Source organism: Globicephala melas, chromosome 20 (genome assembly GCF_963455315.2).
Source record: "Globicephala melas chromosome 20, mGloMel1.2, whole genome shotgun sequence".
Lineage (NCBI taxonomy): Eukaryota > Metazoa > Chordata > Mammalia > Artiodactyla > Delphinidae > Globicephala > Globicephala melas.
Window position 1 is genome coordinate 38,933,590 of NC_083333.1, and position 15,475 is coordinate 38,949,064.

A 15,475-nucleotide genomic window follows, 5' to 3' on the forward strand; every position below is an offset into this window, starting at 1 on the left:
AAAGAAAGAAGCCTGCAGTTGGGACTATATCACTGCCCAAAGCTGGTCTCTCACATATAATAATAATTTAAAATTAACAGAGGATTTTAAGGGATCTTAGCTCCCTATCTGTTTATTTTTCCTAAACTATTGAACTTGGGTATTTTTATACCTTTATGCGCAATTATGATGGCTATAGAACGGTGAATGTATCTGTAAATCCTGGATGGTGCCTTAACTAAATGTTTATAGTATATCCGTCCTGTAAAAAATCAAAAAGTGCTCCTTCCCTAACCGCTAGATGCTATTTGTTTCGTGTTTGCCTATTTGCGAGGCAAAAAGGTGTCTGTTCCTTTAATTTGCATTCATTGGATTACTAGTGAGGTTTTGCACATCTGTCATGTTCCGTCAACCACCTTGTAAATTAATAGTTTAGGCCTTATGCCTTTTCTTCCCTTCAATTTTTTTTTTTTAATTTCACAAGGATCCATGGGGACACCCCTTTGTAAAAAATTCAAATGCAGACCATAAAAAGCCCCACTGGCACAGTCCCTCTCCCCTCCCCAGAGGGAAATATTTGGGAACCTGCCTTCCAGGCCTTTTTCTATTCATCTCTAATCATGGGGCTTGGTTTTGTTTGCTGTACATGTTGTATTCCAACCTTGGTAACAGTCTTGGTAATCTTTCCAAGTAGTACATATGCTGGTCACTTGGAATCCCTCCCCAGTTTTCTCCTGCCGTGGGTACTACCCTTTGTAAGGACTGAATTGTATTCCATAGTGTGGTTTTGTTTACCATTTCCCACATGTTGAGTTGTTGCTAGCAAGGCTGGGCTGAATATTCCTGTGTGTACCAGCCTTTTGTATAACTGGGGAGCAATTTAAGGGCACTGCTCTTGCCCACTGAAGAGGCAATTTCCTTTCTGACCCACAGGATAAGCAAGAACTTATGTCTCCATATCTTCACAGGCACTGCATATTATCAATCTTTAAAATGTCCCCTGGGAATTCCCTGGCAGTCCAGTGGTTAGGACTTGGTGCTTTCACTGCGGTGGCCCGGGTTCAATCCCTGGTCAGGGAACTAAGATCCTGCAAGCCACCAAAAAGTCCCTCAATCTAGTAGGAGAATTATATCTTACTGTTGTTTTAATTTGCATTTCCCTAATTACTGGTGAGGTTGAACATGACCATTCACTGCTTTGACAGATATTTGAGTGTCCACTCTCTGCAAGGCATTGCACAAGTCAGCAATGGTGAATAAAACAGATGTCATTCCTGCCCTTAAAAATCAAGGAAATGAAATCTTTTAGCGGCAGTTACTTTTTCAACATTTTGCCTTTTACTTGTGTTTTTGATTCGGTGCTTTTATAACTAAATTCAAATTTTTTCTGTATTCAGACCGATGAGTCTTTTCTTTTATGCTTTTATCCTGGAAAATCTTCTCTTACCCCCAAATCAGATACATAATCACATGCATCTTTTGGGTTTTCTTTAAGCAGGTATTTGTCATTGTAAATATAACAGAAAAGGCCATGCTCGCTAGGGTCTGCCTGCTGTAAAAGGGGAGACAGCTCGACATCCTCCCGAGAGTGAGGCTCCTCGCGTGGCCCCAGGACTAGAGAGGATTTCCCTCTCTTCTCTCGGGCTTTTTGGATCTGTGAAATTAAAGCAAAAATTTCACCTAGAAAGGAGATGGTGCTGCTCTGCATAACGAGGTAAAAGACTGTCTTCATGTTGGTGAAAGGAAATACCCGCAGATACAACTTTCCACGGAGGAGGGGAGGCTGGGCAACAACCGCAGGAGGCCGACCCAGGACTCCTGATACATCTCTACCATGTGACTCCAAGTGGTAATTACAGTGGAGAGCCCAGGGTCCCTCACCTCAGCAAAGGGACAGGAGAACAGCCACCTCCTCCAGGGGGTACTACAAGCTCAGGGTCTGGGAGAGTTCCTGTGTTGTTCTTATACTCTTTCTCCTATCACAAGAGTAACAGCTGCTCAGTGCAGAAAACCTGGGAACCACAGAAGAGTACAAAGAGGAGGAATAAACATGGAGCGATAGGTATCTCAGCCACATTTCAACCTAACAGTCACACTTTTGTTCTGTGCACAAATCATTTATTTGCATTCATAAAACCTGGCTTTGGGCTTCCCTGGTGGCGCAGCGGTTGAGAGTCTGCCTGCCGAGGCAGGGGACACGAGTTCGTGTCCCGGTCCGGGAAGATCCCACATGCCACGGAGCAGCTGGGCCCGTGAGCCATGGCCGCTGAGCCTGCGCGTCCGGAGCCTGTGCTCCGCAACGGGAGAGGCCACGACAGTGAGAGGCCCGTGTACCGCAAAAACAAAAACAAAAACAAAACAAAACAAAAAAAAAACGAAAACTGGCTTGGCCTAAAAAGCTTCCTCTTAAAGATGAATGGTGGTACTTTTGACTCTGGGACCAGAGGAGGAAATGAGAGGGAAAGAAGGGAAAGCTGGTGGCTGGTCCTCCTGTTACAGACCCTCTAAGACCATGAGTGCGGTGACCACAGTTTAAGATACTGTGCATCACTGAGGGGTGAGGAAAACCACCCAGTGCAACCACCCAGAAGGCTCTGCAGAAAGAGGGCTATTAGGCCAAGTCTTGGGGATCAAATCAGCTTCAACCAGGGCAAAAAAATGTGGGAAGGGTAGTCCAAGCAGAGGGAACAGCACATGCAGATGCCTGGAAGCAAAGGGGAGCAGGTCATATCCAGCAACTGGTAACTAGTTTGCTAAGGCTGAGTTACAGGCATCTTAGAAGGGAGAAGGCAGATCACGAGGCCAGGGAGCTTGGCGGAGGCAGGGGCTAGAAGGTTTGTCTGCCTTGTTAAGTTTTTATTTTAGCCTGAAGGTGGTGTGGAGCCACTGAAGGGCATCATCAGAGTTCTGATTCCCAAAGATCGTCCCAACATCCTTGCACGGCGTGGGTTTCAAGACCAGTCAGTGAAGTCCTCCCTTGAAGGGACAAAAGCAGGACGGGCATTGGCAGCACTGCTAGAGGCAGAGGCTGTCACTCTTTAGGAGTCTGAACAGGTACATGTGTAGCAGGTCTCGGGACAACGAGGATCACTTCCTCCCGGCTTGGGGCCCGCCTGGATGGAGGGGCCATCATCCACTTAGGAGAAGGAGGAAGATGCGGACAAAGGCTGAGTCTGCAGACCTTCCCATGGGAGAGAGGAGCTGAAGTTCAGGTCGAGCTGGAGGTCAGCGGGTGGCTCAAGAAGCCAGTAGAGGGATGAGCTGGCCCCAGCGGACATGCAGAGTGTGGATAAGAAGCCAGGGACTGGTCCTCCAGGGTTGCGGGGGCAACTGACGGAGGGGGCAGGACAAGCTCTGGGAGCAGCTGGGCACGGGGCTCACTGGATACACCCCTCCACACGCAGCAGCAGGTAGTCCCTGAGGAGCGGGGGCAGGGGGAGGCGGGCGGCAGCCTGTCGGCAGCGGCTACCCAGCTGAGCACGGATGGCCAGCCGGGCCAGGTGCTGCAGCCGCCTCGGCTGATTGACCATGCACAGGGCCGAGCTGTAGAAGGCTTCGTGCTCCTGGATGGGGAGTGGAACAGGGTCAGATGGCCCAACGCCCTGACTTTGCCCTTCCATCTAGGGGTGATCTAGTGGTGGGGCCCTGGGATTTTGCAACCTGCACCCACCTGGGCGTTTGGCTCATCTTGAAGGACTCAGATTCAGAAGCAAAGGCCCTGCAGGGGTCATGGGAGCTGGGACCACACTGCAGAGCAGGGTCTCAGCCATGTCTGCACCCACCCCCACTCCAAAGATACTGGCACAGTGCCCACTCAGTCAGAGATGCCTGATAAATGTCTATACTGATGCAGGTAAGAGAGAGGCTAGAGAGTTGTGTGCATTTAAAGGTTGTCCTGAGCTTCCGGGGGCAGGGGACCCTGGAACCCAGAGGTTTCACTCTGCCCATCCTCCTCCCACCCAGAGTCCCTCTTGCTCCTGCCTCCAGGAAGCCCACCCTGGAGGGACAGGCCTGGGGCTCATCCTTCCTCTCCATCTCCCCCAGAGCCCAGGAAGGAGCTGTGCTCATGGGGCGGACTTACCTGCCACAGCTCTGGAAGCACTGCCTCAACCCAGGTATCACAGGATGGAACACAAGGGTAGGCATTAAGCAGGACTTCCAGGGCTCGAGGGAAGTTGGCACAGTGTCTCAGCATCTAGAAATCAAAAGAGAGTCTCAGGGCTTCCCTGGTGGCGCAAGTGGTTGAAAGTCCGCCTGCCAATGCAGGGGACACGGGTTCGTGCCCCAGTCCGGGAAGATCCCACATGCCGCGGAGAGGCTGGGCTCGTGAGCCATGGCCGCTGAGCCTGCGCGTCCGGAGCCTGTGCTCCGCAACTTGAGAGGACGCAGCAGTGAGAGGCCCGCGTACAACAACAACAACAAAAAAAAAAAAGGAGTCTCAGACTAGAAAACAAAAGAGGGTCTCAGGGGTACCATGCCTCTACCAACCAGCCTGGGCCAAAGCCCCACTCACATCCAAATCTGTTCTTTTTTTGCCTGCCCACGTGCCATGCAGGATCTTAGTTTCCCGACCAGGAATCGAATCCGTGACCCCTGCAGTGGAAGCGCAGCGGCTTAACCACTGGACTCCCAGGGAAGTCCCACATCCAAATTTGAGAGGCCAAGATCTGAGTCCCTCCTCATCCTTTTCTAGCCTCAGTTTACCCTACCTTCAAGTGTGCTCCAACCTCCTGGCCCCAGCCAGTTTCCTTGGGGGCTGTTTTTCTCCCTTAGACACCCTCTCCCATAGCCCTCACTGGTCCTTCCCAAGAGGCGGACAGATCTCTGGCCCAGAGAGCGGGCTCTCTGTCTCTTAGCCTCTCTTCCTGGAGGCTGGGCAATTCCAGCTCCAGGCATACCCCGCCCGTCAGGAGTCTTCTTTCACAGGCCCTCCCTGCGCACCTCAGGGCGCGCAGGCTGGGCCCCATAGTCCAGCAGGGCAGCAAAGAGGATCTCGGGCTCCCAGTTGGGGGCGTCCTGGACGGCCTGCAGCGCGCAGTCCATGGGCGTTTCGCCCGCCCCATTGGGAACTGCAGCGCAGGCCCCGTGGTGCAGCAGCAGCTCAGCCAGGCCCCCGCAGCCGTTGGCACAGGCGTTGTGCAGCGGCGTGTGGCGTTTGCGCCCTGCCGCCCGGGCATCTGACCCGGCTTCCAGGAGCCGGCGCACGGCGTCCTGGTGCTGCCGCCTGCTGCCCGGGCCCTCGGCCCCCGCGCACGCGGCGTTCAGGGCCGTCTCGCCCTGGCTGGTGCGCAGGTTCACGTCGGCGCCGTGCTCCAGGTAGAGAGCCACGTGCTGCTCCAGGCCTCGTGCCGCCGCCACGTGCAGGGGCGTCACCTCGCTGTCCTGTACCGCCAAGTTCACGGTTGCTCCCGCCTCCAGCAGCTGCTTGGCGCACCTGGAGGCAGGGTACAAGGCCCTTGAGGCAAATCCTGAGGGACCAGGCCTGGCCTGGGACCCCCTCAGCCTGCTGTCATCCCTGACCCCTTCTTCCCACCTCTCTTGGCTCAAGCGAGCCTGGCGCCCACCGCCAGACTCACAGAAGCCCCATGACAGAGAGCAGAGCTGGAAGGCCCATCCAAGTCACTGGGAGCATTTCAGTTTTCAGCCCAGAAAAGTTGTGGTGCAGCCCAGGACATACAGCAAGTTAGTGACTGCGGAGGAATTAATACTCACTGCCTCAGACCGTCCCTCCCAGAGTCTAACCTGACTCCCCCATCAGATAGGGACCCCAAGGCCTTGTTCTGAATCACTTGTCAGTGGTCTCCTAACATTTTTTTTTATTAGCCCTATTTTATTTTACTTTATTTATTTATTTATTTTTGCGGTACACGGGCCTCTCACTGCCGGGGCCCCTCCCGCCGCGGAGCACAGGCTCCGGACACACAGGCCCAGCGGCCATGGCTCACGGGCCCAGCCGCTCCGCAGCATGTGGGATCGCCCCGGACCAGGGCACGAACCCGTGTCCCTCGCATCAGCAGGCGGACTCCCAACCACTGCGCCACCAGGGAAGCCCTTCTCCTAACATTTTGAAAGCACAAAAAGTTTTGAAAACCCACTAATGTGTACACTGTGAAGCACAGAAAATTAAGGAGTATGACCCCCAAAGAAAACAGAAATAGAAGTCCTAATTAGTAAAAAACAAAACAAAACAAAAAGTCGTAATTAGTATTTTCTTCCTCTCTCCAAACATGAAGACCACCTTTCTCAGCCAGCCACACCCACTCCAGCAAAGGAAGGCACTTGGGTCCCACTTACTTCACTTTCCCCTGGAGAAAACAAACAAAACCAAACAACAAAAACCAGGTTTTAGGGAGCACGTGTTTCACAGGTGTTTCATAGGTCAGAACACTGTTGAGGCAAATATGCATCATTAACCGCCTCGGGGTAAACCAAACACGCTGCAAACTAAATTAATGATGGCACTAAACTAACAGGGATTTAAAAAGCCAGAACGGTAGCCACTGGAAACTCAGGAGCAGATCCATCAACCCCATCGAAACCCTGATGAAAAAGTATCCTTCCCCAAAATGGCCAGCATTCCAGCTCCCTTCAGTGCGCATGTCTGGTAGGCACTTTGCTCAGTGGCCAAGCTCTGAGTAGCAGCCAGCCAGCCATACACTACTTAATTTATTACCTCGGTAAGTTCTAATCATAGACTCGTTTCTGTTTCTATATACTAAATTTAAATAACTCCAAGAAGCTCGCCCAGTAGGGTTCCAGTAAGTGAGACCATTCTCAGTTCACTTCAAAGGATCAAGTGTGCTGGAAGGTGCACCACATGCCCATAAGACCTCAAGAAAGGACTGGGAATTTTGGATCATTTCTGGGTCCATCACTGATCTAGATCTACATGGGTAGATTCCAGCACGTGGGCTGTGGAATGCCTTTCAGGAGCCCTTGATTCCTTGCCCCCGCCAGCCTTATCTGTGGACCTGACTTGTCAAAGTGCAAATACCTTCATGTAGGGTGTGGCCAAGAAACTGTTGACCTTAAAAAGGTGGGAAGAGGAAGCGTCCTTCACACTAAGATTGGGAAACACTGGGCTAGATCTTTCTTGATGCCTACCTCAAAATAGCTAGGAATGTGGCTGCAGAGGGTTCCCAGGGAATAGGAGACTGCAGTTGGGACAGGGTTTTTCCAAAAAGCAACAGGGCTTCTGCCTACTGGGCTTAGCTGATGTGACCTTGGACAAGTCACTAAACCTTTCTGAGTCTCAGGTTTTTCACCATAGAATGAGACCTGTCTCAGGATAGAAAGCCCAGAGATAATAAACCCATGTACCTATGGTCAACTAATCTATGACAAAGAAGGCAAGGATATACAATGGAGAAAAGACAGTCTCTTCAATAAGCGGTGCTGGGAAAACTGGACAGCTCCATGTAAAAGAATGAAATTAGAACACTCCCTAACACCATACACAAAAATAAACTCAAAATGGATTAGAGACCTAAATGTAAGACTGGACACTATAAAACTCTTAGAGGAAAACACAGGAAGAACACTCTGACATAAATCACAGCAAGGTCTTTTTTAATCCACCTCCTAGAGAAATGGAAATAAAAACAAAAATAAACAAATGGGACCTAATGAAATTTAAAAGCTTTTGCAAAGCAAAGGAAACTACAAGACAAAAAGACAACCCTCAGAATGGGAGAAAATATTTGCAAACAAATCAATGCACAAAGGATTAATCTCCAAAATATAAAAACAGCTCATGCAGCTCAATATTAAAAAAACAAACAACCCAATCCAAAAATGGGCAGAAGACCTAAATAGACATTTCTCCAGAGAAGACATACAGATGGCCAAGAAGCACATGAAAACCTGCTCGACAACACGAATTATTAGAGAAATGCAAATCAAAACTACAATGAGGTATCACCTCACACCAGTTAGAATGGGCATCATCAGAAAATGTACAAACAACAAATGCTGGAGAGGGTGTGGAGAAAAGGGTACCCTCTTGCACTGTTAGTGGGAATGTAAATTGATACAGCCACTATGGAGAACAGTATGGAGGTTCCTTAACTAACTAAAAATAGAATAACCTTGTGACCCAGCAATCCCACTACTGGGCATATACTCTAATAAAACCATAATTCAAAAAGATGGGGCTTCCCTGGTGGCGCAGTGGCTGGGAGTCCGCCTGCCGATGCAGGGGACGCGGGTTCGTGCCCTGGTCCGGGAAGATCCCACATGCCGCGGAGCGGCTGGGCCCGTGAGCCATGGCCGCTGAGCCTGCGCGTCCGGAGCCTGTGCTCCGCAACGGGAGAGGCCACAACAGTGAGAGGCCCGTGTACCGCCAAAAAAAAAAGACACATGCACCCCAACGTTCATTGCAGCTCTATGTACAATAGCCAGGTCATGGAAGCAACCTAAATGCCCATCGACAGACGAATGGATAAAGATGTGGTACATATATACAATGGAATATTACTCAGCCATGAAAAGGAACGAAATTGGGTCATTTGTAGAGACGTGGATGGATCTAGAGACTGTCATACAGAGTGAAGTAAGTCAGAAAGTGAAGAACAAATATCGTATATTAACGCATATATGTGGAACCTGGAAAAATGGTACAGATGAACTGGTCCGCAGGGCAGAAATAGAAACACAGATGTAGAGAACAAACGTACAGACACCAAGGGGGGAAAGTGGCTGGGAGGCGGGGGGTGGTGGTGGTATGAATTGGGAGATTGGGATTGACATGTATACACTAATACGTATAAAATAGATAACTAATAAGAACCTGCTGTATAAAAAAATAACTAAAATAAAATTCAAAGAAAAAAAAAAGAATGAGACCTGTCTCCCATGACGTTGTGAGGACATGTGTTTCTGGCATGTGAGCTGGAGACACACACACGTACCCACACACCCCCTCCCCAAACCATCTCAGCCCCTGGGCACCTACCGTAAGGACTCAGGGGTTGTGCAGAGGTGCAAGGGTGTTGTGCCTTCCTCAGACAACACATTGACCTTGGCGCCGAAGGTCAGCAGCAACCGCACACAGTCGGACTGGGCCCGGGCACAGGCCTCGTGCAAGGCGGCCCGGCCCCCAACCCGGGCGTCCAACTCAGCTCCCCGCCGGATCAGGTAGCGGGCGCAGTCGGTGTGGCCTCGGGCAGCAGCGATGGTGAGGGGTGTCGTATGCTTGGCTTTGGGGGTCAGCACCCAGAACCCTGGGGGGAGCAGGCAGTGTTAAGGGGGGTGGGTATGAGGCTGGCAGGCAGGGCAGGCTGTCATGTACAACTGACGCTGCCCTGCCCTCTGTACGCCTGGCTGAGCACAAACCCTGTGCCCGTCTGTACCTGTGGAGAGGGGCTTGCTCAAGCCCCAGCTGAGAGTGTAAATTGGAACAGCCTTTTAGAAGTTTGTCAGTCTGTAACAAAACGTAATACGTGGGTCATAGGAAAAACATTTAATTGCTCTTTTTTTTTCTTCTTTTTTTGGCCACACTGAGAGGCTTGTGGGATCTTAGTTCCTCGACCAGGGATCGAACGCTGGCCCCGGCAGTGGGAGCGCCGAGTCCTAGCCACTGGACTGCCAGGGAATTCCCTTAATTGCTCTTTAAAACCACAAGGGCAGCTAAGGAGGGTGAATTCTGTTAGGGAAACCTCTGGGTCTTTGAGCTGCTGGTGGAGTCCTTGGCTCTTTTAACTTGGGCGCTCTGGTGTTGGGGAGGGGAGGGAGTTACACACAGGAGGGCCTGGAACTGACTCAGGGAGTGGCCAGAGCAGAGCTGAAGAAGTCCTGGGATGCTCCTGGGGTGGGGAGGGTGGCATGGAAATGGGGGGAAGGGCAGAGAGGGAGGATAAGAGATGGAGGTAGAGAAAAGAAGAGTGGGAAGAGGGGTCGATCACGGGACTGGTGTTGAATCCGAATTGTAGAAATCGCCAAGGTCTTGTTCGAAGGACACAGATGGCTAATATCCTGCTGTCAGTTGTTTGCATTGTAGCTAAGTAAATCCCTGGGTTTCCTAAATCTTGGGTAAAGCATGTTTTGTTTTTTATTAGGATTGAAATTAAGGCCAAGTTCCATTTGGGAGATGGAGATGGTGGACATGCTGGAAGAGGAGACCAGGGTGCCCTGGGTGGGGTCACATCTCTAACAGTTGAAGGAATTTGGCCTGGTGGTGACCGTGAGAGCATAAGCTCTCCAAGGATTTTGAACCCCCATATCCATGGGTGGAGTGTGAGGCAATCTCCTGTCAATCTTTTTTTTTTTTTTTTTTTTGCGGGGGTGGTTTCTTTTCTCCTGCCTAAGAACAGGGCAATCATTTGGTTTACATGGACAAACCTTCTGGTCAGAATAGATCCTAAGGCAGATCATCGAACAAGTACACAAAGATGTTGGTCATACTGTTATTTAAAATAGTTTTTTTTAAAAAGGAAACCTAGGGACTTCCCTGGTGGTCCAGGGCGTAAGACTCCATGCTCCCAATGCAGGGGGCCTGGGTTCGATCCCTCGTTGGGGTATTAGATCCTGCACGCATGCCGCAACTAGGAGTTCGGAGGCCTCAGCTAAGAAGTCTGCATGCCAAAACTAAGACCAGGTGCAGCCTAAATAGATAAATAAATAAATAAATATTTTTAGCAATAAATAAATAAAACAAAAAAGAAGCCTAATCTAACCAATCTATTTGGGGGCTAGTTATATAAAACATGGCACACCCATACAATAGAATTTATGCACCTATTTAAATTATTACGTGGGGAATTCCCTGGCAGTTCAGTGGTTAGGACCCTGAGCGTCCAGTACCGAGGGCCCAGGTTCAATCCCTGGTTGGGGAACTAAGATCCCGCAAGCCGCGCGGCATGGCCAAAAAAAAAAAAAATTATGTGGACTTATGGTTATGGACATAGAAAGATATTACATGAAAAAAACAGGCTATAAATAGCATCTGGAGTATAATTTCATTCTATGAAAGAACAAATATTCACGCGTGGAGATGCATCCAGAGAAACAATTGCATTCGAATACAACTGTGTTCCTGTGTAAGTCATATAACATGCTACTATAACTTGAAATCTGAAAAGACATACAAATCACTAAGCATGCCTCATCTCTGTTTAGGAGGGAGCTGGAATCGGCAGTGGGAAGGGATGGTCTAGTCTATGGTCTGGAGGGGGGCGATGGGGCCCGGGCTCCCCCCCCACCCTCCCCTCCTCCCTCTCCCTCCTCTTCTGCCCCCACCGGGTGCTCCCTACCCTGTTCAGCTGACCAGGCCAGCTGGTTGCTCACTGTCTCCACAATCATGTTGGCAGCGCCTTCATCTTGGAACAGGGCTTGGATCTGCTGCAGGTCACCGGAGAACAGGGCATTGTGCACAGCTGGGTCCCGGCAGGAGCGGCGCGGCCTAGTGAGTTGGGCCCGGGAACTCGGGGGGCACCTTTGGCTCTGGTACTGCTGGGCTGCAGCCCGCCGCCGGTCCTCCCATGCCAGCCACTCCCGCTTCAGGCGGAGAGAGCGCAGGGTGGAGGAGGTGAAGGGGAAGGTCTCCCCTGCCATGGGGAGGGATCCAGGGGTCTGGGCAGCAGCAGCTGGGCAGAGCAGGTTCCCTCGGCCCGACTGCCACCCTTGCTCTGAGGAGCCACCCTGCCCCCAACCTGTGACCCAGAGAAAGGAGCAGCTGAGGCTATAAATAGGCCCTTTGCTGTTCTGGTAAACACAGTTTGCCCAGAGTCATGATCTTGGTGCAGAGAAAGTGTTGGGCCAACCCCCAGCCCACGGCTAGGGACAGCCCCTGCCCCTGCAGATACCCTCCAGCTGGGGAGCCGGCCCTCAGCTGAGCTCCAGTTCCACACCTCCCACTTCTCTGGAGTGAACATCTTGGGTTGGCAGGGTCCGAGGTGAGTGAGACAGTCAATCAGGGAAATGGACGGGACAGGGTCTCTCTGATGCTGTCTGGAGGGCAGACCCCTGCCCAGGAAATAAGGGCAGGTGAAGTCAGAGTTTGAACCCCTCTTCTTGGCATCTGCACATACACACACAGGGCTTAACAGTACTTAAATCCCTTTTATATCCATCTTCACTCAGGTGACCATACGTATTTTCTGGCTTGCCCGGGTAAACAGCAAGCTTGATTTTGACAATAAATTATATGATCAGGCTGATGATCACAGTCTGACCGCCTCTGAGATGGGTGGCCTTATTTCTGTTTTACTGATGAGGAACTTAAGGCTTAGCGAGGTGAAACCACTTGCTCAAGGTCACAGCTCGTGACGGGGGAGCCAGACTAGGACCACAGTGGGTCTGACTCTGTAGATGGTGCACTTTGGTGAGAGAGCCTCTCTCCACCTTCCAAGCAGGACAGCATGGTCCCTAACACTGCCTTTAATGCGTCTTGGTTAGGGTTCCCCCCCCCGCCCCCGCAGCTCCTAAAAGGGCTTACATGCCTGCCTGAGGAGGACCAAGGGCTTGACCTCCCAACTCTGGGGACCAAGGAGACCTTCAAGCCACAAACCCACTCACTCAAAGTGGCTGTGCTTCCACGAGCCTCTAGGGGGAAGAATGAGGCCGTGAAACAGCACTAGGTGCTGGCCGCGGAGCAGTGAAGGGGAGGGCAGGAGGGAGGTCAGCCCTGGCCCCAGAAGCTCTTCTCAGCCAGTGGGTGGTGGGGCAGCCCCTTGGCCCCTCAGGGTCTGCCTGTCCCCATCCCACCCTGGCTGCAGGCCATGGCTGCCCCGGTACACACACACACACACACACACACACACACACACACACACACACACACACACACACACACACACACACACACACACACACACACACACACACACACACACACACACACACACACACACACACACACACACACACACACACACACTCTCCCTCTCTCTCTCTCTCTCTCTCTCTCTCTCTCTCTCTCTCTCTCTCTCTCTCTCTCTTACTTTCCAGCTCCCATTCTCCCATCTTCAGTTACCATCTCAAGGCCTTTAACCGGGACCAGCCCTGCCTCCTACCTGGTGTTCCCTCCTCTGGCCACAACCCCTCTGCTCCACTGCCCAAAGGGAAGGATCTATCTAAACAGTTCATTTCCTAGCTTGAAAACGTCTGCTGACTTCCAAGCCCTGCCCTTTCCCACTAAGCCCCATGCCCTGGTTTGGCCTCACATCAGGCAGCTGTCCCCTCACGGATCCTCGCCTTTCCCTGCCGTTCCCTCTGCTTGGAATTCCCTCCTGACTCATCCCTCAAAGTCCACCTCAAAGGTCACCTGCGGTGGGAGACACCTGCTCAGGTCGCCCACCCCTGCGGTTCCAGCCACCCCCCAATCCGTGCTCCTGGAGGACCTTCCGTGTGCGTTGTCAAGCCCCTGTCCCCAGGTGCTGTGGACCACAGCCTGCCGCGCTGGATGCGGGCTCCAGAGCAGGACCTGAACGGATTCAGCTGGGGCTCTGGTGCCCAGCAGGGCCTGGCGCACAGTAGATCTTGTCGCGCTGCTGAGGAGCCCTTGGCTTGTCGTGGGCCGGCCTCTCACGTGTAGCACGTTGACTGAGGGCCCCTGTTCTCCGCCGGGGCAGACACTCATCTGCCTGCCCAAGTGGGTGGCAGCAGCCTAGGCTGTTTCCAGCTCTGCCCTTACCCTGCTGTTCACCCACTCTGGCCCCAGCCTCTTCGTGGTATTCCAGGGTGGGGGATCCCAGAGGAGGAATGAGATCATGCCCAGCGAGGGCTTGGAGATCCTCAGAGAAAGGCGCCCGTTCGATGTTTTAATTGCCCAGCCAACAGCCCAGCTGAGCACCCGGAGCTGGGCTCCCAGGGCTGGGAGCTGGAAAAACGCGACGGGGCCGAGAGGGGCCAAGAGGGGCCTTCTCCTGAGGCGCACGGTAGTCATGGTCGGTGGGGCCTCTCCCGAGGCGCACGGTAGTCATGGTCGGTGGGGCTTCTCCCGAGGCTCACAGTAGTCATGGTTGGTGGGGCCTCTCCCGAGGCGCACGGTAGTCATGGTCAGGGGCCTGAGGCTGTTCTGACCTCCCCAGCCTCTCGGCAGCCTCTTGTCACAGGCCTGAAGGCGCTCTGACTACAGATCAGTCCTCAGAGGTACCATATGTTCAGTCCCCTATCCTTAGCCTTAACTTCCTGAGGGCAGAAAAACTATCCTCAGCATTAACTTCCTGAGGCCTTTACTTCAACCCACACGTGAAGCCACAGGGAGCCCGGTTTTACTGGCAGGAACAGTGCCAGGCAACTGGATACCCAGCCTGCCTTCTGGGAGCTCAGAGCCTGTGGGGGGCAACGCAGCACACAAGAAACCAGGGCATCTGTCAGGATCGTGAGCAGCAGAGACCAGAGCTCAAGGGGGCTGAGTGCGGGGGGGCACCGCAGGCCAGGGGCATGGCTGGTTTAGGTGCAGGAAGACCACCCGGCATAGATGGGCGGCTCCGGCCCAGATCTAAGCTACAGAGGCGGAGCTGGGGAGTTAGCAGCACGGGGAAGAGAAAGAAGTGCGTGGTGTGCTCAGGTAGGAAGACCCGGTGAGAGTGTGAAAGGGGTGCTGGTGAATTAGCCCCTTCTTGTTCCTGGGCTTGGGCCACAAAAGCCTTCTAGAACAGAGCCCCACTGCCACCAGCAGCCAGCTGAACAGGGAGTTCTTGAAGCACCTGTTCTCTTCAGCTTTGAGACTGGGATCCGTGGGATCAGCTTTTCTTTGGAAAAAGGGAGCCTAACCCCTTCTCCCAGAGCCGCACCAAGCCCATTGGAGGTCCTGACTCACAGCTGCCTGGCGAAGGCTGAACAGAGGCAGATGAGGCTGGCTGCCAAACTGGGGTCTCTAACCCACACCCCCTCCACCATGTGCTGAGAGAATCTTCCTTTCCTCCCTTCATTCCAGAAAGGAAAACAAGGTTGGTTGGCAACTTGGTATAATTAGACCTTTTACACCCCACCCATGACCCTCGTCCAATTCTTGCCTGAAAAGCGGTACAGAGAAGCTACAGTGGTGAAGAGTTGCTTGGCAACAAAATAAATAAAGTAGTAGTGGACTCTAACCCAAAGTATAAAATAAATATCCATGAGTCCATACTGATATAAATGGGTGGTTGAACAAAAGATAAGGGAAAACAGACCAATCTCCCATGCAGAAGAATCCCAAATAATCCATGTAGATATTCTGCCCTTAAGAAGGTAGAACATAACTCCTCATTCCTTAAGTGTGGGCAGCAGAGTGAATTCCTTCCAAAGGGTATCGTGCGTAAAGGGAGAAAAAGAGTAACTTGACAGTGGAGAAATCTGGCCAATCTGACAAACCCTACTTCAGCCAGGTGATCAAGGTCAACACCAACCCTTGATATGATGTGATGAGAAAAGCACCTTACCTCTGAGGTCTTCCTCCCCCAAACACATAACCCCAGTCTAATCATGAAGGCACACCAGACAAATTCCCATAGAGGGACATCTGACAACATGGCGGACCTGCGCTCCTCGAAGCTGTCAAGGTCATTAAGAAACA

At 52.0% G+C, this 15,475-nt stretch overlaps 1 protein-coding gene across 1 annotated transcript; it reads right to left on the minus strand.

The window, feature by feature from the left end:
• Nucleotides 1–1,936: 1,936 nt before the first annotated feature.
• ASB16 (ankyrin repeat and SOCS box containing 16) lies at nucleotides 1,937–11,585 on the minus strand. The gene is made up of 5 exons (XM_030848977.2): nucleotides 11,229–11,585; nucleotides 8,933–9,200; nucleotides 4,921–5,413; nucleotides 4,061–4,174; nucleotides 1,937–3,542 (listed from the first exon to the last, which is right to left on the minus strand). The coding sequence occupies exons 1-5, from the start codon at nucleotides 11,527–11,529 to the stop codon at nucleotides 3,357–3,359; spliced, it is 1,362 nt and encodes a 453-aa protein (XP_030704837.2). The 5' UTR covers nucleotides 11,530–11,585; the 3' UTR covers nucleotides 1,937–3,356.
• Between the last annotated feature and the right edge of the window lie 3,890 nt (nucleotides 11,586–15,475).

Coding starts and splice junctions, on each gene's coding strand:
- ASB16 (XM_030848977.2), bottom strand. CDS start 11,529: ATGGCAGGGGAGACCTTCCCCTTCACCTCCTCCACCCTGCGCTCTCTC. Junction 9,201..11,228: donor GGCCTGGTCAGCTGAACAGG/GTAGGGAGCACC, acceptor TGCTCCCCCCAG/GGTTCTGGGTGCTGACCCCC. Junction 3,543..4,060: donor TGCTTCCAGAGCTGTGGCAG/GTAAGTCCGCCC, acceptor CTCCCCATCCAG/GAGCACGAAGCCTTCTACAG.